Source organism: Leucoraja erinacea, chromosome 16 (genome assembly GCF_028641065.1).
Source record: "Leucoraja erinacea ecotype New England chromosome 16, Leri_hhj_1, whole genome shotgun sequence".
NCBI lineage: Eukaryota > Metazoa > Chordata > Chondrichthyes > Rajiformes > Rajidae > Leucoraja > Leucoraja erinaceus.
In genome coordinates, this window is record NC_073392.1 from 894,489 (window position 1) to 914,542 (window position 20,054).

General features: G+C 39.7%; 1 protein-coding gene across 2 annotated transcripts in view; it reads left to right on the top strand.

Moving 5' to 3' along the window:
* The window catches only part of LOC129704437 (voltage-dependent L-type calcium channel subunit alpha-1D-like), a 346,238-nt gene that overhangs the window by 264,412 nt on the left and 61,772 nt on the right, over positions 1–20,054 (top strand). For both annotated transcript variants that reach the window (XM_055647505.1, XM_055647504.1), the window contains exons 37-41: positions 3,295–3,454; positions 5,401–5,528; positions 8,689–8,785; positions 9,735–9,837; positions 16,784–16,885. In XM_055647505.1, coding sequence (XP_055503480.1) covers positions 3,295–3,454; positions 5,401–5,528; positions 8,689–8,785; positions 9,735–9,837; positions 16,784–16,885 — 590 coding nt within the window. The remainder of the gene's footprint in view (positions 1–3,294; positions 3,455–5,400; positions 5,529–8,688; positions 8,786–9,734; positions 9,838–16,783; positions 16,886–20,054) is intronic.

Here is a 20,054-nt window from a genome sequence, read left to right on the forward strand (position 1 = left end):
TGTTCCCCATGATCAACTCACCTGTTTCTGACTGCAAGGGACCTACATTTGTTTTAACTAATGTCTTTCTTTTCACATATCTATAAAAACTTTTGCAGTCAGTTTTTATGTTCCCTGCCAGTTTTCTTTCATAATCTATTTTTCCTTTCCTAATTAAGCCCTTTGTCCTCCTCTGCTGGTCTTTGAATTTCTCCCAGTCCTCCGGTATGCTGCTTTTTCTGGCTAATTTGTACGCATCATCCTTCGCTTTGATACTATCCCTGATTTCCCTTGTTATCCATGGATGTACTACCTTCCCTGATTTATTCTTTTGCCAAACTGGGATGAACAATTTTTGTAGTTCATCCATGCAGTCTTTAAATGTCTTCCATTGCATATCCACCGTCAACCCTTTTAGAATTAATTGCCAGTCAATCTTGGCCAATTCATGTCTCATACCCTCAAAGTTACCTTTCTTTAAGTTCAGAACCATTGTTTCTGAATTAACAATGTCACTCTCCATCCTAATGAAGAACTCAACCATATTATGGTCACTCTTGCCCAAGGGGGCAGGTACAACAAGATTGCTAACTAACCCTTCCTCATTACTCAATACCCAGTCTAAAATAGCCTGCTCTCTCGTTGGTTCCTCTACATGTTGATTTAGATAACTATCCCGCATACATTCCAAGAAATCCTCTTCCTCAGCACCCCTGCCAATTTGATTCACCCAATCTATATGTAGATTGAAGTCACCCATTATAACCGTTTTGCCTTTGTCGCACGCATTTCTAATTTCCTGTTTGATACCATCTCCAACTTCACTACTACTGTTAGGTGGCCTGTACACAACACCCACCAGCGTTTTCTGCCCCTTAGTGTTTTGTAGCTCTACCCATACCGATTCCACATCCTCCAAACTAATGTCCTTCCTTTCCATTGCATTAATCCCCTCTCTAATCAGTAACGCTACCCCACCTCCTTTTCCTTTCTGTCTATCCCTCCTGAATATTGAATATCCCTGGATGTTCAGCTCCCAGCCTTGGTCACCCTGGAGCCATGTCTCCGTGATCCCAACTATATCATAGTCATTAATAGCTATCTGCACATTCAACTCATCCACCTTATTACGAATGCTCCTTGCATTGAGACACAAAGCCTTCAGGCTTGTTTTTACAACACTCTTACTCCTTATACAATTATGTTGAAAAGTGGCCCTTTTTGATTTTTGCCCTGGTTTTGTCTGCCTGCCACTTTTACTTTTCACCTTGCTACCTATTTCTTCTACCCTCATTTTACACCCTTCGGTCTCTACGCTCACACATTTAAGAAACCCTTTCCCTTTAACTCCATCCTCCACTGTCCCATTCAACACCCCACCCCCCTTATTCAGTTTAAAGCCACCCGTGTAGCAGTGGCAAACCTGCTTGCCAGAATGCTGGTCCCACACCTGTTAAGATGCAATCCGTCCCTTTTGTACAGTCCCCCCTTACCCCAAAACAGATCCCAGTGATCTAAGAATCTAAATCCCTGCCCCGTGCACCAGTTCCTCAGCCACACGTTCAGGTCCCGTATCTCCCTGTTCCTGCTCTCGCCAGCACGGGGAACTGGAAGCAAACCGGAGATAACAACCCTGGAGGTCCTGCTTTTCAACATTTTTCCGAGCTCTCTAAAGTCACGCTGCAGAATATTCATCCCCTTCTTTCCGACATCGTTTGTGCCGACATGCACTACCACTTCCGGATGTTCACCTTCGCCCTTGAGGATTTTCTACACTCTGTCCGTGACATCCTGGATCCTGGCACCGGGAAGGCAGCACACCATCCTCGCATCCCGTCTGTTGCCGCAGAAACCCCTGTCCGTACCTCTCACGATGGAGTCTCCCACTACAATGGCCTTGCCTGCCTTAGGCCTTTTTGGTTTTGGCTCAACAGCCCTATTCGCATCACAGGCCAGTCTGCCGCTCACGCCTTCTGTCCCAACAGCTTCTAAGCGGATGAACCTGTTTACAAGAGGTACATCACCCGGGGACATTGGCATTCCATGCTTCCCTCCCTTTCTCACTGCATGAATATGCAGGATATGAAGAGATATGGATCACATACAGAAAGAAGAGATTGGAACTTGGAATCATGTTCAACACGATTCATTGTGGGCTGAAGGGCCTGTTCCTGTGTTGTTCAGTGACAAGTGAATTACTTCCCACTTCCAAAGTTTCACAAAGTGCAAGGCAGGATTGTGCTGCAGTATTCTCCATTTGCTGTGTGAGTGTACCTCCAACAATAGTCAAAGTCGCTTCTGTTCCTCCACTGGCACTATAAACCCCCACAATATGCAGCATGTGGAAGATGCATTGCTGCAACAACCATGGATCTTTAACTGCAGCTCTTGGGCTGCACGACTGGTGCAGCGGTAGAGTTGCTGGCTTACAGTGCCAGAGACCCGGGTTCATTTCCGACTAAGGGTGCTGTCTGTACGGAGTTTGTACATTCTCCCAGTGAATGCGTGGGTTTTCACTGAGATCTTCGGTTTCCTCCCACACTCCAAAGACGTACAGGTTTGTAGGTTAATTGGCTTGGTATAAAATGTAAATTGTCCTTAGTGTGAAAGGTAGTGTTAATGTGCGTGGATCGCTGGTCGGCGCGGATATGGTGGGTCGAAGGGTCTGTTTCTGTATTGTATCTCTAAACTAAACTAAACTCTCAGTCTCTATACCTGAAAGGTAAAGGACTTCAGCTTCATATTAGCACCAATATTTGGAAGTTACATATAGTCTTGAGTTTCAAGTAAATTGCTGCTCTTTTATGGTCAATTGATTGGAAACAAAAACCCTTCAATACAAATTGTGTAACAATTCATAAAGACCACTCAAAGAATCGGTGATAAAAATCGTAAATAAATGTGAAATAAAATATACCATTTGTCTGTGATGCATCATTACTAATCTATCTCTCCCTCCCAACCCCATTCTCCTGCCTTCTCTCCATAACCCCTGACACTATTACAATCAAGGGTTTGCAGAAAGCTTAAAATCTTTAAAACTCTGCATTAATTTTCTTTTCAAGTCTGAAGAAGGGTCTCGATCTGAAACGTCACCCATTCCTTCTATCCATAGATATTCCTTCTGTCCCACTGAGTTACTCCAGCATTTTGTGTCTATCTCAGCTGTATAAAAATCGTACAAGCTCCATGTTACTGTCAAATCACTTCCCAGACAGTATAAGATTAAATTTAGCTTTGATATGTCCTATTTTAAAATAAATGAGCAGCTCATGTGAATATTAAGTTATTGCTAAAGTGTTCTGATTTCTACAGGTGTGCCACTGGAGAAGCCTGGCAGGAGATCATGCTGGCATGCATGCCTGGAAGGCGATGTGACCCAGAGTCAGACTATGGTCCAGGGGAGGAGAATACATGTGGTAGCAACTTTGCTATTATATATTTCATCACGTTTTACATGTTGTGCGCCTTTCTGGTAAGTGGTTTTTGTACGTGATTTTTAAAACGTGTTGACTTCAATTTTGTTATCTTAGAAACTTTATTTGCCTTCTAATTTAACTAGATGATATGTTATTGTTGCAGCAAACAGGAAATTAACATTTTCAGACAGCTCAGCCACCACAGTGGGACAACCAAGTTGCTGAACGATAAAAACTGTGTTGAAGTAACTATTCTTATCTCATGTAATGGTGGAGGAGGCAATAACATTGACATCAATGTTGGTGGACAGGGATCCAGATTTGAAGTTTCTTCATCACAAACCAAGAGAAGGGTTGAATGGGCAATGGCATTGAGAAGCCTGTCTTCATGCACCATTGACGTTTATATATGCGGATTGTACCGTATTTTGTTTTAAACACAAAGGAATGTTAACTGGTCTTTGTGAAATGTGTAATTTTTAGCGACCACTTTGTCATGATCGGGGCATCACTTAAGATATGAAGGTTAGATTCACTCAGGCCTGACACCCACACTCACCTGACACACCTCACACACTCACCTTACGTGCTTTGTTCATGGCCACACATTTCACAGCTGCCCATCGGGTTGTCAAGGACCTTTAAATAATTTTTAACTACCTTTGTTTAGTACAAACATGAAAAAAAACAAATCAAAATTAAAAATATTAAAAATCATAAATAATTGTAAAATAAAATATACCATTTGCCTTTTTAATTAATGTTGGTCACACCACTTAATTGAAAAAGGACAAAATGCTGGAGCAACTCCTCGGGTCAGTCAGCATCTGTGGAGAATATGGATTGGTAACATTTTGGGTTGGGACTTCAGACTGATTGTAGAGGGGTGGGGGGTCCTCCCCACGCACACAGTCAATCGGAAGCAGGATCCCGACCCATACTGTCACCTATCCATGTTCTCCACAGATGCTGCCTGACCCGCTGAGTTACTCCAGCACTCTGTGAAACGTCACCTATCCATGTTCTCCACAGATGCTGCCTGACCCGCTGAGTTACTCCAGCACTCTGTGAAATGTCACCTATCCATGTTCTCCACAGATGCTGCCTGACCCGCTGAGTTACTCCAGCACTCTGTGAAATGTCACCTATCCATGTTCTCCACAGATGCTGCCTGACCCGCTGAGTTACTCCAGGATTCTGTGTTATTTTGTGTAAACCAGCATCTAGCAAAATTTGGCCATTCAGCCCATCAAGTCTACCTGCCAGTTAATCTTTTCCTCCTAACCCAATTCTCCTGCATTCTCCCCATAACCCCTGACACCTGTATTATTCAAGAATCTATATATCTCTTTCACAAAAACATCAATTCACTTGGCCTCCACAGCCTTCTGTGGCAATGAATTCCACAGCTTCACCACCCACATCACATCAAGTGTGAGGCTGTAGAGCATCACCAGATCCAGCTCTGAAATGCATTTCATAAGCAGCATTACATCTGCTGTCAGATAATGAACCTGACAATGTTTAAACATTGCATCCACATCGAGCCCTACCCACCACATTTATTTCATTAAAAGTGCTTTAATTTAATAGTGGGTTTTAATACCAATGCATGTTGTGTATGTGTAGTTGTCAAATTTGGCATTGTGATTCCTCTTGGTGGCGCTATGTGGTAAATATCTCTGCTGTAGTCTTGTTTTTCATTATAAACTGAATTCTAGGAGTATGAGACAGGTGATGTGCACTGAGAAGATTTGCTTGTCGTACTTCAGTCTTTGAAGTATTGAAGTAAAAATCCAAGCTGCGCCAATATTACAAACAATGTATTTGTTGGTTTCCTTGCAAACAGCTTGCTTTGTAATATTAATACAATGTCACAATCAGAATAGGAATTGCCAGTGTTGTCAACGTTATATTTGGATATGGAACTTATCCGTCTGTTGTTCACTAAAATGAAATATGTCTAAACAGACCAATAAACCCTTCTCCCTCTGTACCTCAGATTATAAACTTATTTGTGGCTGTCATCATGGACAACTTTGATTATTTGACACGAGATTGGTCCATTCTGGGCCCTCATCATTTGGAAGAATTTAAGAGAATATGGTCAGAGTACGACCCAGAAGCAAAGTAAGTACCTTTCATTCACTTCAGCCATGTGTACATTATGTACGGATCAAACCAATATACCATACCATAGAACTTTATTTATCCCAGGGAGGAAATTGATCTGCCAACAGTCATAAAAACACAGATACACAAAACACAAAATACCTGAAACATGAAATTAAAGTGACGAGTGGATAGGCTTGAGGGATGTGCAAAGATTGGGGTGGCGGGGGGAAGGGGAGTCAGTCTCAGTCTACCCCACGACAGAAGGGGGAGGAGTTGTACAGTTTGACAGCCACAAGGAAGAAGGTTCTCCTGTGGCGTTCTATCCTGCATCTTGGTGGAACCAGTCTGTTGCTGAAGGCACTTCCTAAGGGCTCTAATGAATTTTCCATTCAATCACTTGATGGATAGAAAATTACGATCCTATATACAAATTCCAATGTAGGCGCAGGTGCAAAGTCCGGTACTGGAAGACAGGTCTGGAAATACGTTGATGAAATGGAAATTTCAAACTTTTATAACACATTATGAGAGACGATGCACTGTAGTGTTACTGGTGAGATAATTCAGCGAAAGAAAGTGCACTCCTGCCAATTCAGGAAATAAAATTCAATTAAAAAAAATCAGTGGAAAAAATTATATCAGTGAAAAATACCAGGAAACCTTTGCATTGGTTTGTGAAGTGATGAAAACTTATGATCCTTACACCATTGAGATTTGATGTGACTCTGATGTAGCATGATAATTGATCTGGTTTAATAAAATGCCCATTAAAAGCTGCGGTCACCCAAGTAGAGTGCTCACTGCTGCCACCTGGGGACAGCTCGGGATGTCAGTCTGGCCTTGTATGGAAAACAAATAATGAAGTAGAAAATGGATTCAAGCATTCATGTTGCTGAGCTTTGATATATTCTACTTCTGGCTCACCTGAATTTCATTTCCAAATATTTACCAGCGGTGCCAAATCACTGTTTTACCCGTTTCAAAATGACCTCAATATCCCTCTATAATTTTACAGCGTTTTCAATAGCTATCTTTGAGTAGTATCTTTATAACTTAACAGAAATATATAGTCTGAAGAAGGGTCTCGACCCAAAACGTCGCCTACTCCTTTTCTCCATAGATACTGCCTCACCCGCTGAGTTTCTCCAACATTTTTTGTCTACTTTCAAATTTTCCAGCATCTGCCATTCCTTCTTAAACAGAAATATATAGGTAAGACCATACAGCATCTGTGCCTCCTACATGTGGCAGGTAGGAATGGCTCAATTGTAGTCATGTATTGTCTTTCTGCTGACTGGTTAGCACGTAACAGAAGCTTTTCACTGTCGGTACACGTGACAATAAACTAAACTGAACTGGTGTATTTTCAGTATGAGTGAGAAGGTTACAGCTAAGATATTCTCACCAGGAGAAGAATTCAGGTCCCACTCCCAGCCTTGGAATTGGACATTAGCAGATTCACGGAGGCCCACCATCTCTTTAAAAACCCCTTCTACAATATTAGATTGCCCAAATACAAAGCAAAATGTCAGAAGGATTCTGGAAAACCAGATCCACATGGCGGTTTTAAAACAATCGTGCAGATACCTGTTTTTTGGAGCTGGGAGGACGGGAGAGGTATTCCCATTGCCAGAATAAAATTATACTTCCCTCTGTGTAGCCCCTGGAATGTCTGCACTTTCATCTTTTGATACCAGATTCCTAATTCTTTACATTCACACTTATTAGTACAATTTAATTCCAAGTGCCATGATGCAGGAAAATCATTCTCAAAAATAAATGTAATCTAATATCAAGGTGATTGTTCATATGAGTCATCTTCACGTATTTCTGATAACATCTGTATTTGGGAAAACTTGTGAATGCTTGTAACAATTATGTTGAAGTTGTGCAGTTATTAGAGAAGAAAAAATGGTCGAGTATAATCACTTGTTGAAATACAAGACAGTGTTAAGTACAAATTTCTACCCAACTACACACTTTAGTTGGCAAGTCCTTGTTGTCTCTGGCCTCGCAGATGTACGTGATACTCTGGGTCTGTTCTCTTTTCTGTCTTCCCATGCGGTTGTGAGTCTGCGTCAACCTTTATTACTTCATAAAAGGGGGAAAGATTAAATAGGAATCCGAGGGATAACCTTTTCACACAATGGGTGGTGGGTGTATGGAACAAGCTGCTAGAGGAGGTAGTTGAGGCTGGGACTATCCCAATATTAAAGAAACAGTTAGACAGGTGCATGGATAGGACAGGTTTGGAGGGATATGTACCAAACGTGGGCAGGTGGGACTATTGTAGCTGGGACATTTTGGCTGGTGTGGGCAAGTTAGGCTGAAGGTTCTGTTTCCACGCTGTATCACTCTATGACTCTAAAAGAGAAAGGCTGTCAATCAATGTCCACATATGGACCAACAATCTCCACGTAATTTCATTGGCTCTTATGGTCAATAATGCCACTGCCACTCTAGAACACAAGAGACCTTCTTAGCTCCATCCAGGTCAGCACCTCATGGTAGTTTTGCAGCTGTTTACTATTATCCCCCACACAGACCAGTTATAACGCATTACTATGCTTCCTGCAAAAATCCCACTCCTCATACACCTTGTTCCCAACAGTTTCATAACTACAATAATTGAAATGCTGTAGATGCTGTAAATCAGAAATAAAAACATGCTGGAGATATTCAGCTGATCATGAGCATCTGTGAAGAGAAAAACAATTGTTGTTTCAGGTAAATGACATTTGAAAATGGACAGACAGGGTTGTTTTGGTTTGTCGTTGTTTATAGCACATCAGAAATGGATTCCATTAATCCATAGAAAGCCTGCTTAGCCTTACAATATTTTACTCGAATTCACAACTAAAATATCAAGGAGGGTTTATTTGATATTACTATATGGTTATAGTAACAGAGAATGAGATTGGAGCACCAGGTTCTCAATTCCTACAACTTTGTTATTTTTCTGAATTTCCAGTGGATGAGCAATCAAAAACATTTCTTGGCAGTTTTCAGGAAATTTAGCATAATTTCCGATCCGACCCATTAATATTTTCATGCTTTAAACTTAGACATTGATGAGGATATGATAATAATCTGGGAGCCTAGAACTGGATGGTGGGCTTTGTTATTCTATTCTTATGGGTGACAGTTGCCAAAGTTTGAAATTAATATTTCACAGAGGAAGAATAAAACACCTTGATGTGGTCACATTACTTCGACGTATTCAACCACCTTTGGGGTTTGGAAAACTTTGTCCGCATCGAGTGGCATGCAAGGTCAGTAAACTATGAATGTACGTGGAAATCAAGATAATAGCACTGCTGGAGATCTGACGTAAAACAGAATATCCTGGGGATACTCAACATGTCAGGCAGTATCTGTGGAAAGAGAACAGTTAACATAACTGCCTCTCCATCCGCAGATGCTATCTGACTTGCTGAAAGTTTGCAGTATTTTCTGTTTTTACTATAAATGTAAATGTTTTATTAATTAGTGATGATTTGCTGTAACCAAATACTGAAAACAATTTTTTTCGATATGAGACAAATTAGGTAAGTTTGAATCTTGACATTTCACCTGACGTAGTCTCGTAGATAACTAGTTGATCCGAAAAAATAAATCGGCAGTACATAGTCAGTTTACAATTCATTTTAATGATATTCCAGTGAAAGTTCATAAAAGTTATAATTGGCCAACATCAACGATCTTATGTATTTTGTTAGAGGATTATAGTACTTAAGATAAGAGGCTCTGGTCTCCTAAGTCTTTCTAATTGTATGTCATCTCCCATTATTACTTGTGACATAGAAATCAGCTTTCCAAGTTACAACATGTGGGATGCTTTGCATTGGAGGCTTGAATTAATTGGTATAGACCAAAAAATATGATTATTGTTCTGAATTTCTGACTTTTGAGTTTGAATCATTTAAAAAAAAACTAAAGAATGTTCAAGGTCAAACAGCACAGAAACAGTCTCTTTGGCCCTCCTGTTTCATTCATGCTAACCAAGATGTTCCAACAAAGCTAGTACCATTTCCTGGGAATAATAATAAATGATTATGTGGAAAATCATACCCGGTTTTTGAATATAGTAATTCATTGTAATTAGAATATAGTAATTTACTTCCAAATCACAGTCAGCTGAAACTGATTGCCAATTTTTTTACAGAAAATAGTTTAACGTTTAGAGTGTACAACTAAAATGTTACTATTTTCAAATTTCAGAGATTGGTAGCCATGAACATGCCTCTGAATAGTGATGGAACTGTGATGTTCAATGCAACCCTTTTTGCCTTGGTCAGAACAGCTTTAAAAATCAAAACCGAGGGTAAGATCTGGAACTTCTTCTTCTTCCTTCGTGTGACGTGCGCAGCCTAAAGTTGTTGGACAACTTGTTCTATTTGATCTTCCGTTTGTGCATGTCGAGTTGATTGCATTAGTTGAAACAGTGAAGGTTGCAATCTTCCACCCCAGATCTGGAACTGGACCTAGTTTAATCAATGTCGACATGCCATGTCTCTTCACTTGCACACTTGGAAACTGTAGTAAAATCATTTTTCAAACAATGTCATATTTTCAGTACTGTTATGTGTAAACTTTCCTTAACGTTAGAGAATTCACAAGACAGATGGAAATATAACCTGATTTAATTTAGTTGCAAAGTGAAGGGAAGTGTGGGTGGAGAATTTACAGTTGATAAAAGAAAAATACATTTTTATTCCTGATTCCAAAACATTGCCTTAAATAGTTTTTAAGATTCAGGAATACCAGATCTCTAGTCAGGACAAAGATGAAGTTAATCTACAAAATGGAGTCATTATGCATAATAGGTTTATGTGCCAATTTTGCTAGGCTGGGATTGACTTAGCAAGGCAGTAAGGAATGTGTAGGTATGACAGGATTTAAGGCATGTAATAAGACATTAGGCAGGGTCTGAAATCACATTGAGATTATTTATTTTAGATAATATTTAAAGCTACCTGCAAGAATCAAATATGAATTTCAATGGTGAGTTAAGTCATCAGCATTTGAAAATGGGACAGTTTTGAATACTTGGAAGTGCTTATATTGCTTTAGCTTGGTCTTCATTAGAAACATAGAAAATAGGTGCAGGAGGAGGCCATTCGGCCCTTCGAGCCAGCACCGCCATTCATTGTGATCATGGCTGATCGTCCCCTATCAATAACCCGTGCTTGCCTTCTCCCCATATCCCTTGACTCCACTAGCCCCTGGAGCTCAATCTAACTCTCTCTTAAATCCATCCAGTAACTTTGCCCCCACTGCCCTCTGTGGCAGGGAATTCCATAAATTCACAACTCTCTTGGTGAACATTTTTTTTCTCACCTCAGTCTTAAATGACCTCCCCTTTATTCTAAGACTGTGGCCCCTGGTTCGGGACTCACCCAACATTGGGAACATTCCTGCATCTAGCTTTGTCCAGTCCTTTTATAATTTTATATGTTTCTATAAGATATCCCCTCATCCTTCTAAACTCCAGTGAATACAAGCCTAGTCTTTTCAATCTTTCCTCAAATGAGAGACCTGCCATCCCAGGGGTCAATCTCGTGAACCTAAGCTGCACTGCCACAATCACAAGGATGTCCTTCCTCAAATTAGACCAAAACTGTACACAATACTCCAGATGTGGTCTCACCAGAGCCCTATACAACTGTAGAAGAACCTCTTTACTCCTATACTGAAATCCTCTTGTTATGAAGGCCAACATTCCATTAGCTTTCTTCACTGCCTGCTGTACATGCACGCCAACTTTCAGTGACTGGTGTCCAAGGACAGCCAGGAATCGCTGCATCTCTCCCTTACCTAACCTAACCCCATTGAGATAATAATCTGCCCCCTTGTTTTTGCCAACAAAGTGGATAACCTCACATTTATCTATATTATACTGCATCTGCCCACTCACTCAACCTGTCCTGGTCACCCTGCAACCTCCTAACATCCTCTTCACAGTTCAAACTGCCACCAAGCTTTGTGTCATCCGCAAACTTGCTAGTGTTTCTCCTAATTCCGTCTTCCAAATCATTAATATATATGGTAAACGGTTGCGGCCCCAACACCGAGCCTTGCGGCACTCCACTCGCCACTGCTTGCCATGCTGAAAAGGACCCGTTCACTCCTACTCTTTGCTTCCTGTCTGCCAACCAATTTTCTATCCATGTCAACACCCTACCCCCAATACCATGTGCTCTAATTTTAGTCACCAGTCTCCCGTGTGGGACCTTATCAAAGGCTTTCTGAAAGTCTAGATACACTACATCCACTGGCTTCCCTTCATCCATTTTACTTGTCACATCCTCAAAAAATTCCAGAAGATTAGTCAAGCATGATTTCCCTTTCAATAATCCATGTTGACTTGAACTAATCACTTTACTACTATCCACATGGCCCATTATTACCTCTTTAATAATTGGCTCCATCATCTTTCCCACCACCGAAGTCGGGCTAACTGGTCTGTAATTCCCCGTTTTCTCCCTCGCTCCTTCCTTGAAAAGTGGGATAACATTAGCTATCCTCCAATCCACAGAAACTGACTCTGAATCTATTGAACATTGGAAAATGATCACCAATGCATTCACTATTTCTAGAGCCACCTCCATGAGGACCCGTGGATGCAGACCATCAGGCCCAGGGGATTTATCATCCTTCAGTCCCATTAGCTTACCCAATACTATTTCTCACCTAATGAAAATTTCTTTCAGTTCCTCTATCCCCTTAGATCTGCTGTCCTCCAGTACATCTAGGAGATTGTTTGTGTCTTCCTTAGTGAATACAGATCGGAAGTACCTGTTCAACTCTTCTGCGATTTCCTTGATACCCATAATAATTTCACCCGTGTCTGCCTTCAAGAGACCCACATTTGACTTTGCTATTCTTTTTCCCTTAACATATCTGAAGAAGCTTTTACTGTCCTTCTTTATATTCCTGGCCAGCTTTCCCTCGTACTTCATCTTTTCAGCCCATATTGCCCGTTTTGTTCCCTTCTGTTGTCCTATGAAAGTTTCCCAATCCTCTGGCTTCCGGATACTCTTTGCTGTGTTATACATCTTTTATTTTAGTTTTATTCTATCCCTAACTTCTCTTGTCAGCTACAGTTGCCTCCTACTCCCCCTAGAATCTTTCTTTCTTTTTGGAATGAAATGATCCTGCGTCTTCCGAATTATGCCCAGAAATTCCTGCCATTGCTGTTCCACCGTCATTCCTGCTGGATCCTTTTCCAGTTTACCTTGGCCAGCTCCTCCCTCATGCCTTTATAGTCCCCTTTGTTCAACTGCATCACTGACACTTCCGATTTAACCTTCTCCTTCTCAAATTGCAGATTAAAACTAATCATATTATGATCACTACCTCCAAGCGGTTCCTTTACCTCGAGTTCACTTATCAAATCTGGTTCATTGGACAACACTAAATCCAGAATTGCCTTTTCTCTGGTCAGCTCCATTACAAGCTGCTCTAAGAATCCATCTCGGAGGCATTCTACAAACTCTCTTGGGGTCATGAGCCAACCTGATTTTCCCAGTCTACCTGCATATTGAAATCCCCCATCACCACAGTGCCAATACCTTTGTTACATGCCAGTTTTAACTCCTGCTACAACTTACACCCTAAATCTGGACTACTATTTGGGGGGTCTGTAGATAACACTAATTCGTGTCTTCTTGCCTTTACAATTCCTCAACTCAATCCACAGTGACTCTACCTCATCAGTCCCTATGTCTTCCTTCAAATCAGAAAATAATGAAAGGCTGCTTCATAGAAACATAGAAAATAGGTGCAGGAGTAGGCCATTCGGCCCTTCGAGCCTGCACCGCCATTCAATATGATCATGGCTGATCATCCAACTCAGTATCCTGTACCTGCCTTCTCTCCATACCCCCTGATGCCTTTAGCCACAAGGGCCACACCTAACTCCCTCTTAAATATAGCCAATGAACTGGCCTCAACTACCTTCTGTGGCAGAGAAGGGATACTCGTCTTTGTGGAAGGTGCTGCTGAAGGTGGTGATGGGGGTAGATATGAGAGTTGCATTTTATATGGACACGTGGATATGCAGGGACTGGAGGGATATGGATTACGCACTGGCATCATGTTCAGCACAGACATTGCGGGACAAAAAGCCTGTCCCTGAGTTGTACTCTTCTATGTTTATTGAGGCATGGTTGAATAGTAGGTTAGTAGAGATCAGTGAGAGTAAGAATGACGGGTGACATTGGACTCCTCAAGTCAATGCTCCTAACATTTGAAAAACATTGCAGCCACACACACCACGTATAAAGGTTTATTATTGTGTACTGCTTTCCACACAAGTTCACCAAGCAAAGTACTACAGAAGCAGGAAGAGTAAAGAGGAAGATCAGGAAAGTTAAGTTTGCAGAGGAATTTCCAGCCTCTGATTATATAATATTTGGAAACACTTTCTAACAACATGCATTTGCATAATTGGATAATTAATATAATTCATGTTATCCTGTTATTACTAGTTCTGCAATGTTACTAGATATGATCTTGCCAATGTTTCTGTGACAATATATTATTTGTGTAGACATCTAATCATATGTGACGTTTTGCTGATTATATTCTTTATATGGATGTTTCTGTAAATAAGAGTACCAACCTGTGACATGGATGGCCAAATTTGAAGGATATTAAATCTTAATGAAATATCGCAGGATTAAAAATGGGCCAACCTATGATCCTTTTGAGCTAATTTGTGATCAAAATCGACCAATATTTGACCGAAATGTAATACTTTCAAAATTTGAAAAAAAAAAAAACGAGAGAGAAAAAATATTTATAAAACACATAAAGCATTTAGTACACTTAGTGATTTCGAAGCTCCCGTACAAAATGTCGGCACCTAACCCGCCACGTGACCTGTACTTCACGCCAGGGCCATTATAATCGCGTTGTTTGAATTTTCTTTTAAATCGCAATGAGTGCAAACGAAACTCGTTATAGCTTTGACAACGGGAGGGACAACAGAGTGAGGCTTCGCTAAAATAATTGCGCAAACTAGATTTTTATTTCATGATTTTAAGTTCAATTCATTATTAAGTATTTCAATGGAAAGCTTAAACACAAAATATAAACAATAAACAAGAACTAATAAATATAAAAACGGTTCATACACGACACATTTCACACGTGACCAATTGGGCCACGCTACTCATGTTCTGCTGCAAAAACTTGGGGAATCAGAAAATGATCAGCATGATCACATTGAATGGCTGGAACGGCCGAATGGCCTACTCCTGCACCTATTGTCTAAAACCATTTAATCAGGTGATAAATGATAAAAGATCATAAGCATAATCAGAATTTGGCTTGTACGGTTATTTAATTACAAAATTAATTTAATCTTTCTGGTATAAATCAGCCTAAGGATTTGATGAAATCCTGCTTGAAAAATGTCACAAAAAAACGCAAGAAAACACAGGGACATATCTGATATTTTTCTTTATAAAAACAGATTTATTAATTTTTGCTTCATCTCATTATTTTGACTATACACCATGACCTATACTACTTAAAATACAGGATATGGAACAATGGGAATATTACATTAAAAACAGGGATAAAACCTGGACGTTTGGAGACCAGTTTGACGACTGAGTGCTGTATTTAGGGAAACACCCATATATCGTTTTCTGTATGATACTATAGAAATGTAATTGTTGAAATTACTTCTAAGCTTTATGCTTCTGCAAATTGAATATCAGTTCATGAATATTACCAAAAAAATGGGGAGGTTTTGGTGAAAAGGAAATGTGTTATTTTTGTTTGTAACCACACAAGTCATGGAGACAGCAATAATAAAAGCATAATTGGTTGACAATCCACTGCCTAAAATTTCCTTGCACCTCGTAATGTCATGTTAATCAGTGGTTGTAAAAAATGTGGATTAGCATGGGCTAGGTGCTTGGAAATTCAGCCTTGCCCAGCAACTCCTCCAGCAGCTGTGTGCCATTCCCATAGTTTGCTGTGCCAATGCAGAAAGTGTGAAGGATATCAGTTAAGTCCGGGAACAAGTGTGAACGTTTCTAGTTGGAAGTGGGATTCGGGTGAAGGTTAATTATGCCGATTGGTGGTGGCAATACCGATGTTTGAAAGTTAGGTTGAAGGTGTGTTCCAAGTTTCCAGAGGAACTTATTAGGCAGGAATTGCGCCTCACAGGGTTTCACCATTCAGGTCTTGGTCAACATGATCTGCAAGATTAATCATATGCATCCAGACTTGGCAAGTCCATGCAGTGGGAGTGCTAGCAGTGAGTGGAGGGAATAAGAGTTCCTCAGCAAAATCCAGGTCGTCGACTTTCCATTGACACCATCTACACCTCACGCTGCCTTGGCAAGGTCACCAGCATAATCAAGGACCAGTCTCACCTCAGTCCCTCCATTATTCCCCCTCTCCCATCAAGCAAGATGTTAAGTTTGAAAACACACCTCCAGATTCATGGACAGTTTCTTCCCAGTTGTTATCAGGCAACTGAACCGTCCTCTCATCAGCTACAGGGCGGTTTTGACCTCCCATCTATTTCATTGGAGAACTTTGAATGATCTTTAATTGGACTTTATCTTGCACTAAATGTTGCACCCGTTATCCTTTATTTGTGCAATGTTGGCGGCTTGATTGTAATCATGTATGGTCTTTTATTTCACTGGTTAGCATGCAAACAAAAGCTTTTCTCGGTCCACGTGATAATAAACTAATCTTGGCACACATGATAATAACAAACTAAACTAAATATGCTTAAGGAATTGCTAAATGACTGAACAGCTATGCAAACATTATCAGTGTTGAAACACTGTTTTAATTTATGAACATCATCATACATATAAAGTGAAAAATGTAGAACTGGATTTGGCCAACTTTGCACAAAATCTATATCGTTGTCATCATTTGTCATTTGTACATCAGTAGTTGGAATCTCATCCCCAAATTGATGAAGTATGGTAATTCTATAAGATTAGTGGTGTGTCCTTGATATTTATGAATATCCATTTATGTGATATCTCTTTAAAACAACTAAGTTGGCAGACTGCAATATCGAATATAGCAAACTGATTCACGTAGTTGTAGAATAAGAATAATATGCAGACGTGAGTTTATGCATCAAGTGTGTTTTCAATTATTCTTTACCTGTATTTCATAAATATCACAACCAAATCTTGAATTCTTCTGGAAATTAACTATTTCCAGTCCTTGCACCATTTCAAGAGTAACAGATTCTGTTATGTGTTGTTCCTCTTTTGTTGCAGGTAACCTCGATCAAGCCAATGAAGAGCTGAGAGCCGTTATTAAAAAAATCTGGAAGCGAACCAGTATGAAGTTGCTAGACCAGGTGGTGCCTCCAGCTGATGGTTAGTGCTGTGATGATCACATTTATTTCATTGTTCATTAAATTAGGTTTTCCAAGAATTGCAAGCTTAATATAATTTTGCCTTTGAGTAATTAAATTCATCTTTAGTAATTAGTCCGATGTAAAACATTTTTCTTTGCCAGACTTCATTGATTTTGTGTTTGTGAGGAAATATGCATGAAGATTCTAATTCACTTTATGTTCTCAGTGTTGAGGAACAACAGTCTGCAGACAAATCTCATTGTTTTATTGAACTGTATTTTAAGGAAAATTTGTTGTTTATTCGCCAGTATATAAGTTACTGAAATAAAATGGTAAGTGCACTGGAGATATGCTCTTGGGAGTAACAAGAAAAGTAACAAACTTGTATTTTAAAATAATATATATTTAATTGCTTATAGCTGTTAAAATCCTCATACATCAGTATTCTTTCAACGATTTATATTTAATTTTTGCTTAATGCTTCTTTTAATTAATTAATATTTTTAGAGAATGAAGTTACCAGTTGTTTCAGATTAATTTCTCAATGCTTGCATGACACCGGTGAAAAGTAGCAATGCATGCAATCAATAATATTTCAACTTTTTTGCCTGAGCTTTACCACAGCTTCAGCCATTTTCTTCTCACAATCTGTAAGAATACTCTGAAGCAATTCTGTTTTAGGTTGGTGGCATGGAACTTGTGTTGCCTCTTGCCAACTATTTCCCAAAGATTTCTTTGAAGGGAGACCCATGCTTCAGAAATATTCCACAAAGCTAGTTTTGCCTGTTTGCATGTCTTGGAAATCAAAATGATCAGGAGGCTTCTCATCTTTATTAAGCTTTGAAGAATGATGTTTGTGTGACAATAGGTTGACAGCTGGTTTTCAAGCATGCTGGTTGTTGAGCAAACAGACGCAGTAATTGACAGATTATTAGCCTTTACACTTGTGTTCATCGCATTTATTGTGCTAACCGTACGGACATTTCCAATATTTGTTGTGAGATGGGCACACATAAAAGAACCCAAATTAAACAAGGCAAGAAACAATCAGTCATACACTTGACGAGAGAAGTTTGAACAATGCAAAACCAGGAAATACTACTGTAGAAACTCAGAGGGTGAGGCAGCATCTATGGAGCAAAGGAAATAGGCAATGTTTCGGGTCGAAACCCTTCTTCAGACCTTGGCCACCTTTGATTTTCCAGCATCTGCAGTTCCTTCTTGAACAATACTACTGTAGACTCTTTAATACCAACAAAATGTATTATATCAATTATGTTGATTGACATACTTCCACAATAATACTTCACAAGGACTGTAACACTAAATGCCCTTGTAGGAATTATTTTAGCCTGCATACGTAAGAGGTCATTTTCAACATGCAATTCTGGCTGAATTTCATCAATGCCACATTTAAATTCTCAATCTGTTTTAAAGTTTGGAATGAGTGGCATGTCATTTCTCATCACTACTTCCACATTTTCAATTCCATATCTGTCCATTCCTTACATATACTTCCTGACACGCTGAGTTCTACAAACCTTCCTGACACGCTGAGCTCTACAATATTAATTACTTGCACTTCTTCTTTCGATTGACGTGCACAGCCTAAAGTTGTAGGACAACTTGTTCTATTTGATCTTATTTGATTGTGCTGGCCGGGTTGATTGCATTCGTCAAAGCAGGGCGGACCACGTCAAGGTTGCAATCTTCCACCCCAATTACTCCTACTACCTCACCTTGTCTGCTGCTGATTTTTTTTCCCACACCTTTGTTACTGTAGTCTTGACTAACTTTATGCACTTTGATCCAACCTCCCTCATTCTATTCCCCAGAAACCTGCAGTCATCCTGTGTTAAAACTTGCATCAGCACCATCAGCCACCCGTGCAATACAAACTCATCTACACTGACCACACTGTCTGAATAAGGGTCCTTACCCGAGAATTTCACCAATCCGTGTTCTCCTGAGATGCTGCCTGACCCACTGAGTTACCCCAGCACTTTGTGTCCTTTCATGTAAACTAGCATCTGCAGTTCCTTGTTTAAACAAACTGACCTCTGGTTAAGTACCTTAGCTACAAATTCACATCCTTGTTTTAAGATCTCTCTATGGTCTCGACCCTCTCTATCTTTGTAATCTCTTCCATCCTTATGACATTCCAAGAAATATATGCTCTCTTAACTCGGGCCTCTTGTTCAGTCCCAGAATTATTCTCTGCACTATTAATGCCAAGACCTTCACTTGTGGAATTTTCACCCTAAACACTGCCCATGACTCTCTTTCTTCTGTAAGGTACTTTTGAAAATCCATCTATTTCACAAATCTTTTTTTGAATCTTCTCTGTGACATGTTACATGTTTTATGGGTTTTATGAATATCTCTCCTGTAGGAGGTTTTGGGAAATCCTTGGAAAATTGAGAATCACAATATTCCATCGGCTACTCTTAAAAAAAAAAAAAATAATAAAATAAAATGTTTTTAAAAAATCCCAGAAGCTTGTATTAACTAAGGTTTTCATCTATAATATTTACTTACATTTTCTAAAACTTACTAACTTGCAAATTGATTCAAAACATTTTAGCCGTCACATTTTATTTCAGTTTTCTTTATTCAAATTCTTACTTGTAGAGGTATACAGTGCATTCAGAAAGTATTCAGACCCCTTCACTTTTTCCACATTTTGTAATCATACAGCCTTATTTTAAAATGTGGATTAAATTCATTTTTTAAATCAATAATCTACACACAATACCCCAGAATGAAGAAGTGAAAAAAAGGTGTTTAGAAATATTTGTAAAGTAATTTAAAAGAAATTGTAAATTTGTAAAGTAATTTAAAAGAAAAGCAAAGAGTAGGAGTAAACGGGTCCTTTTCACAATGGCAGGCAGTGACTAGTGGGGGTACCGCAAGGCTCAGTGCTGGGACCCCAGCTATTTACAATATATATTAATGATCTGGATGAGGGAATTGAAGGCAATATCTCCAAGTTTGCGGATGACACTAAGCTGGGGGGCAGTGTTAGCTGTGAGGAGGATGCTAGGAGACTGCAAGGTGACTTGGATAGGCTGGGTGAGTGGGCAAATGTTTGGCAGATGCAGTATAATGTGGATAAATGTGAGGTTATCCATTTTGGTGTAAAAAACAGGAAAGCAGACTATTATCTAAATGGTGGCCGACTAGAAAAA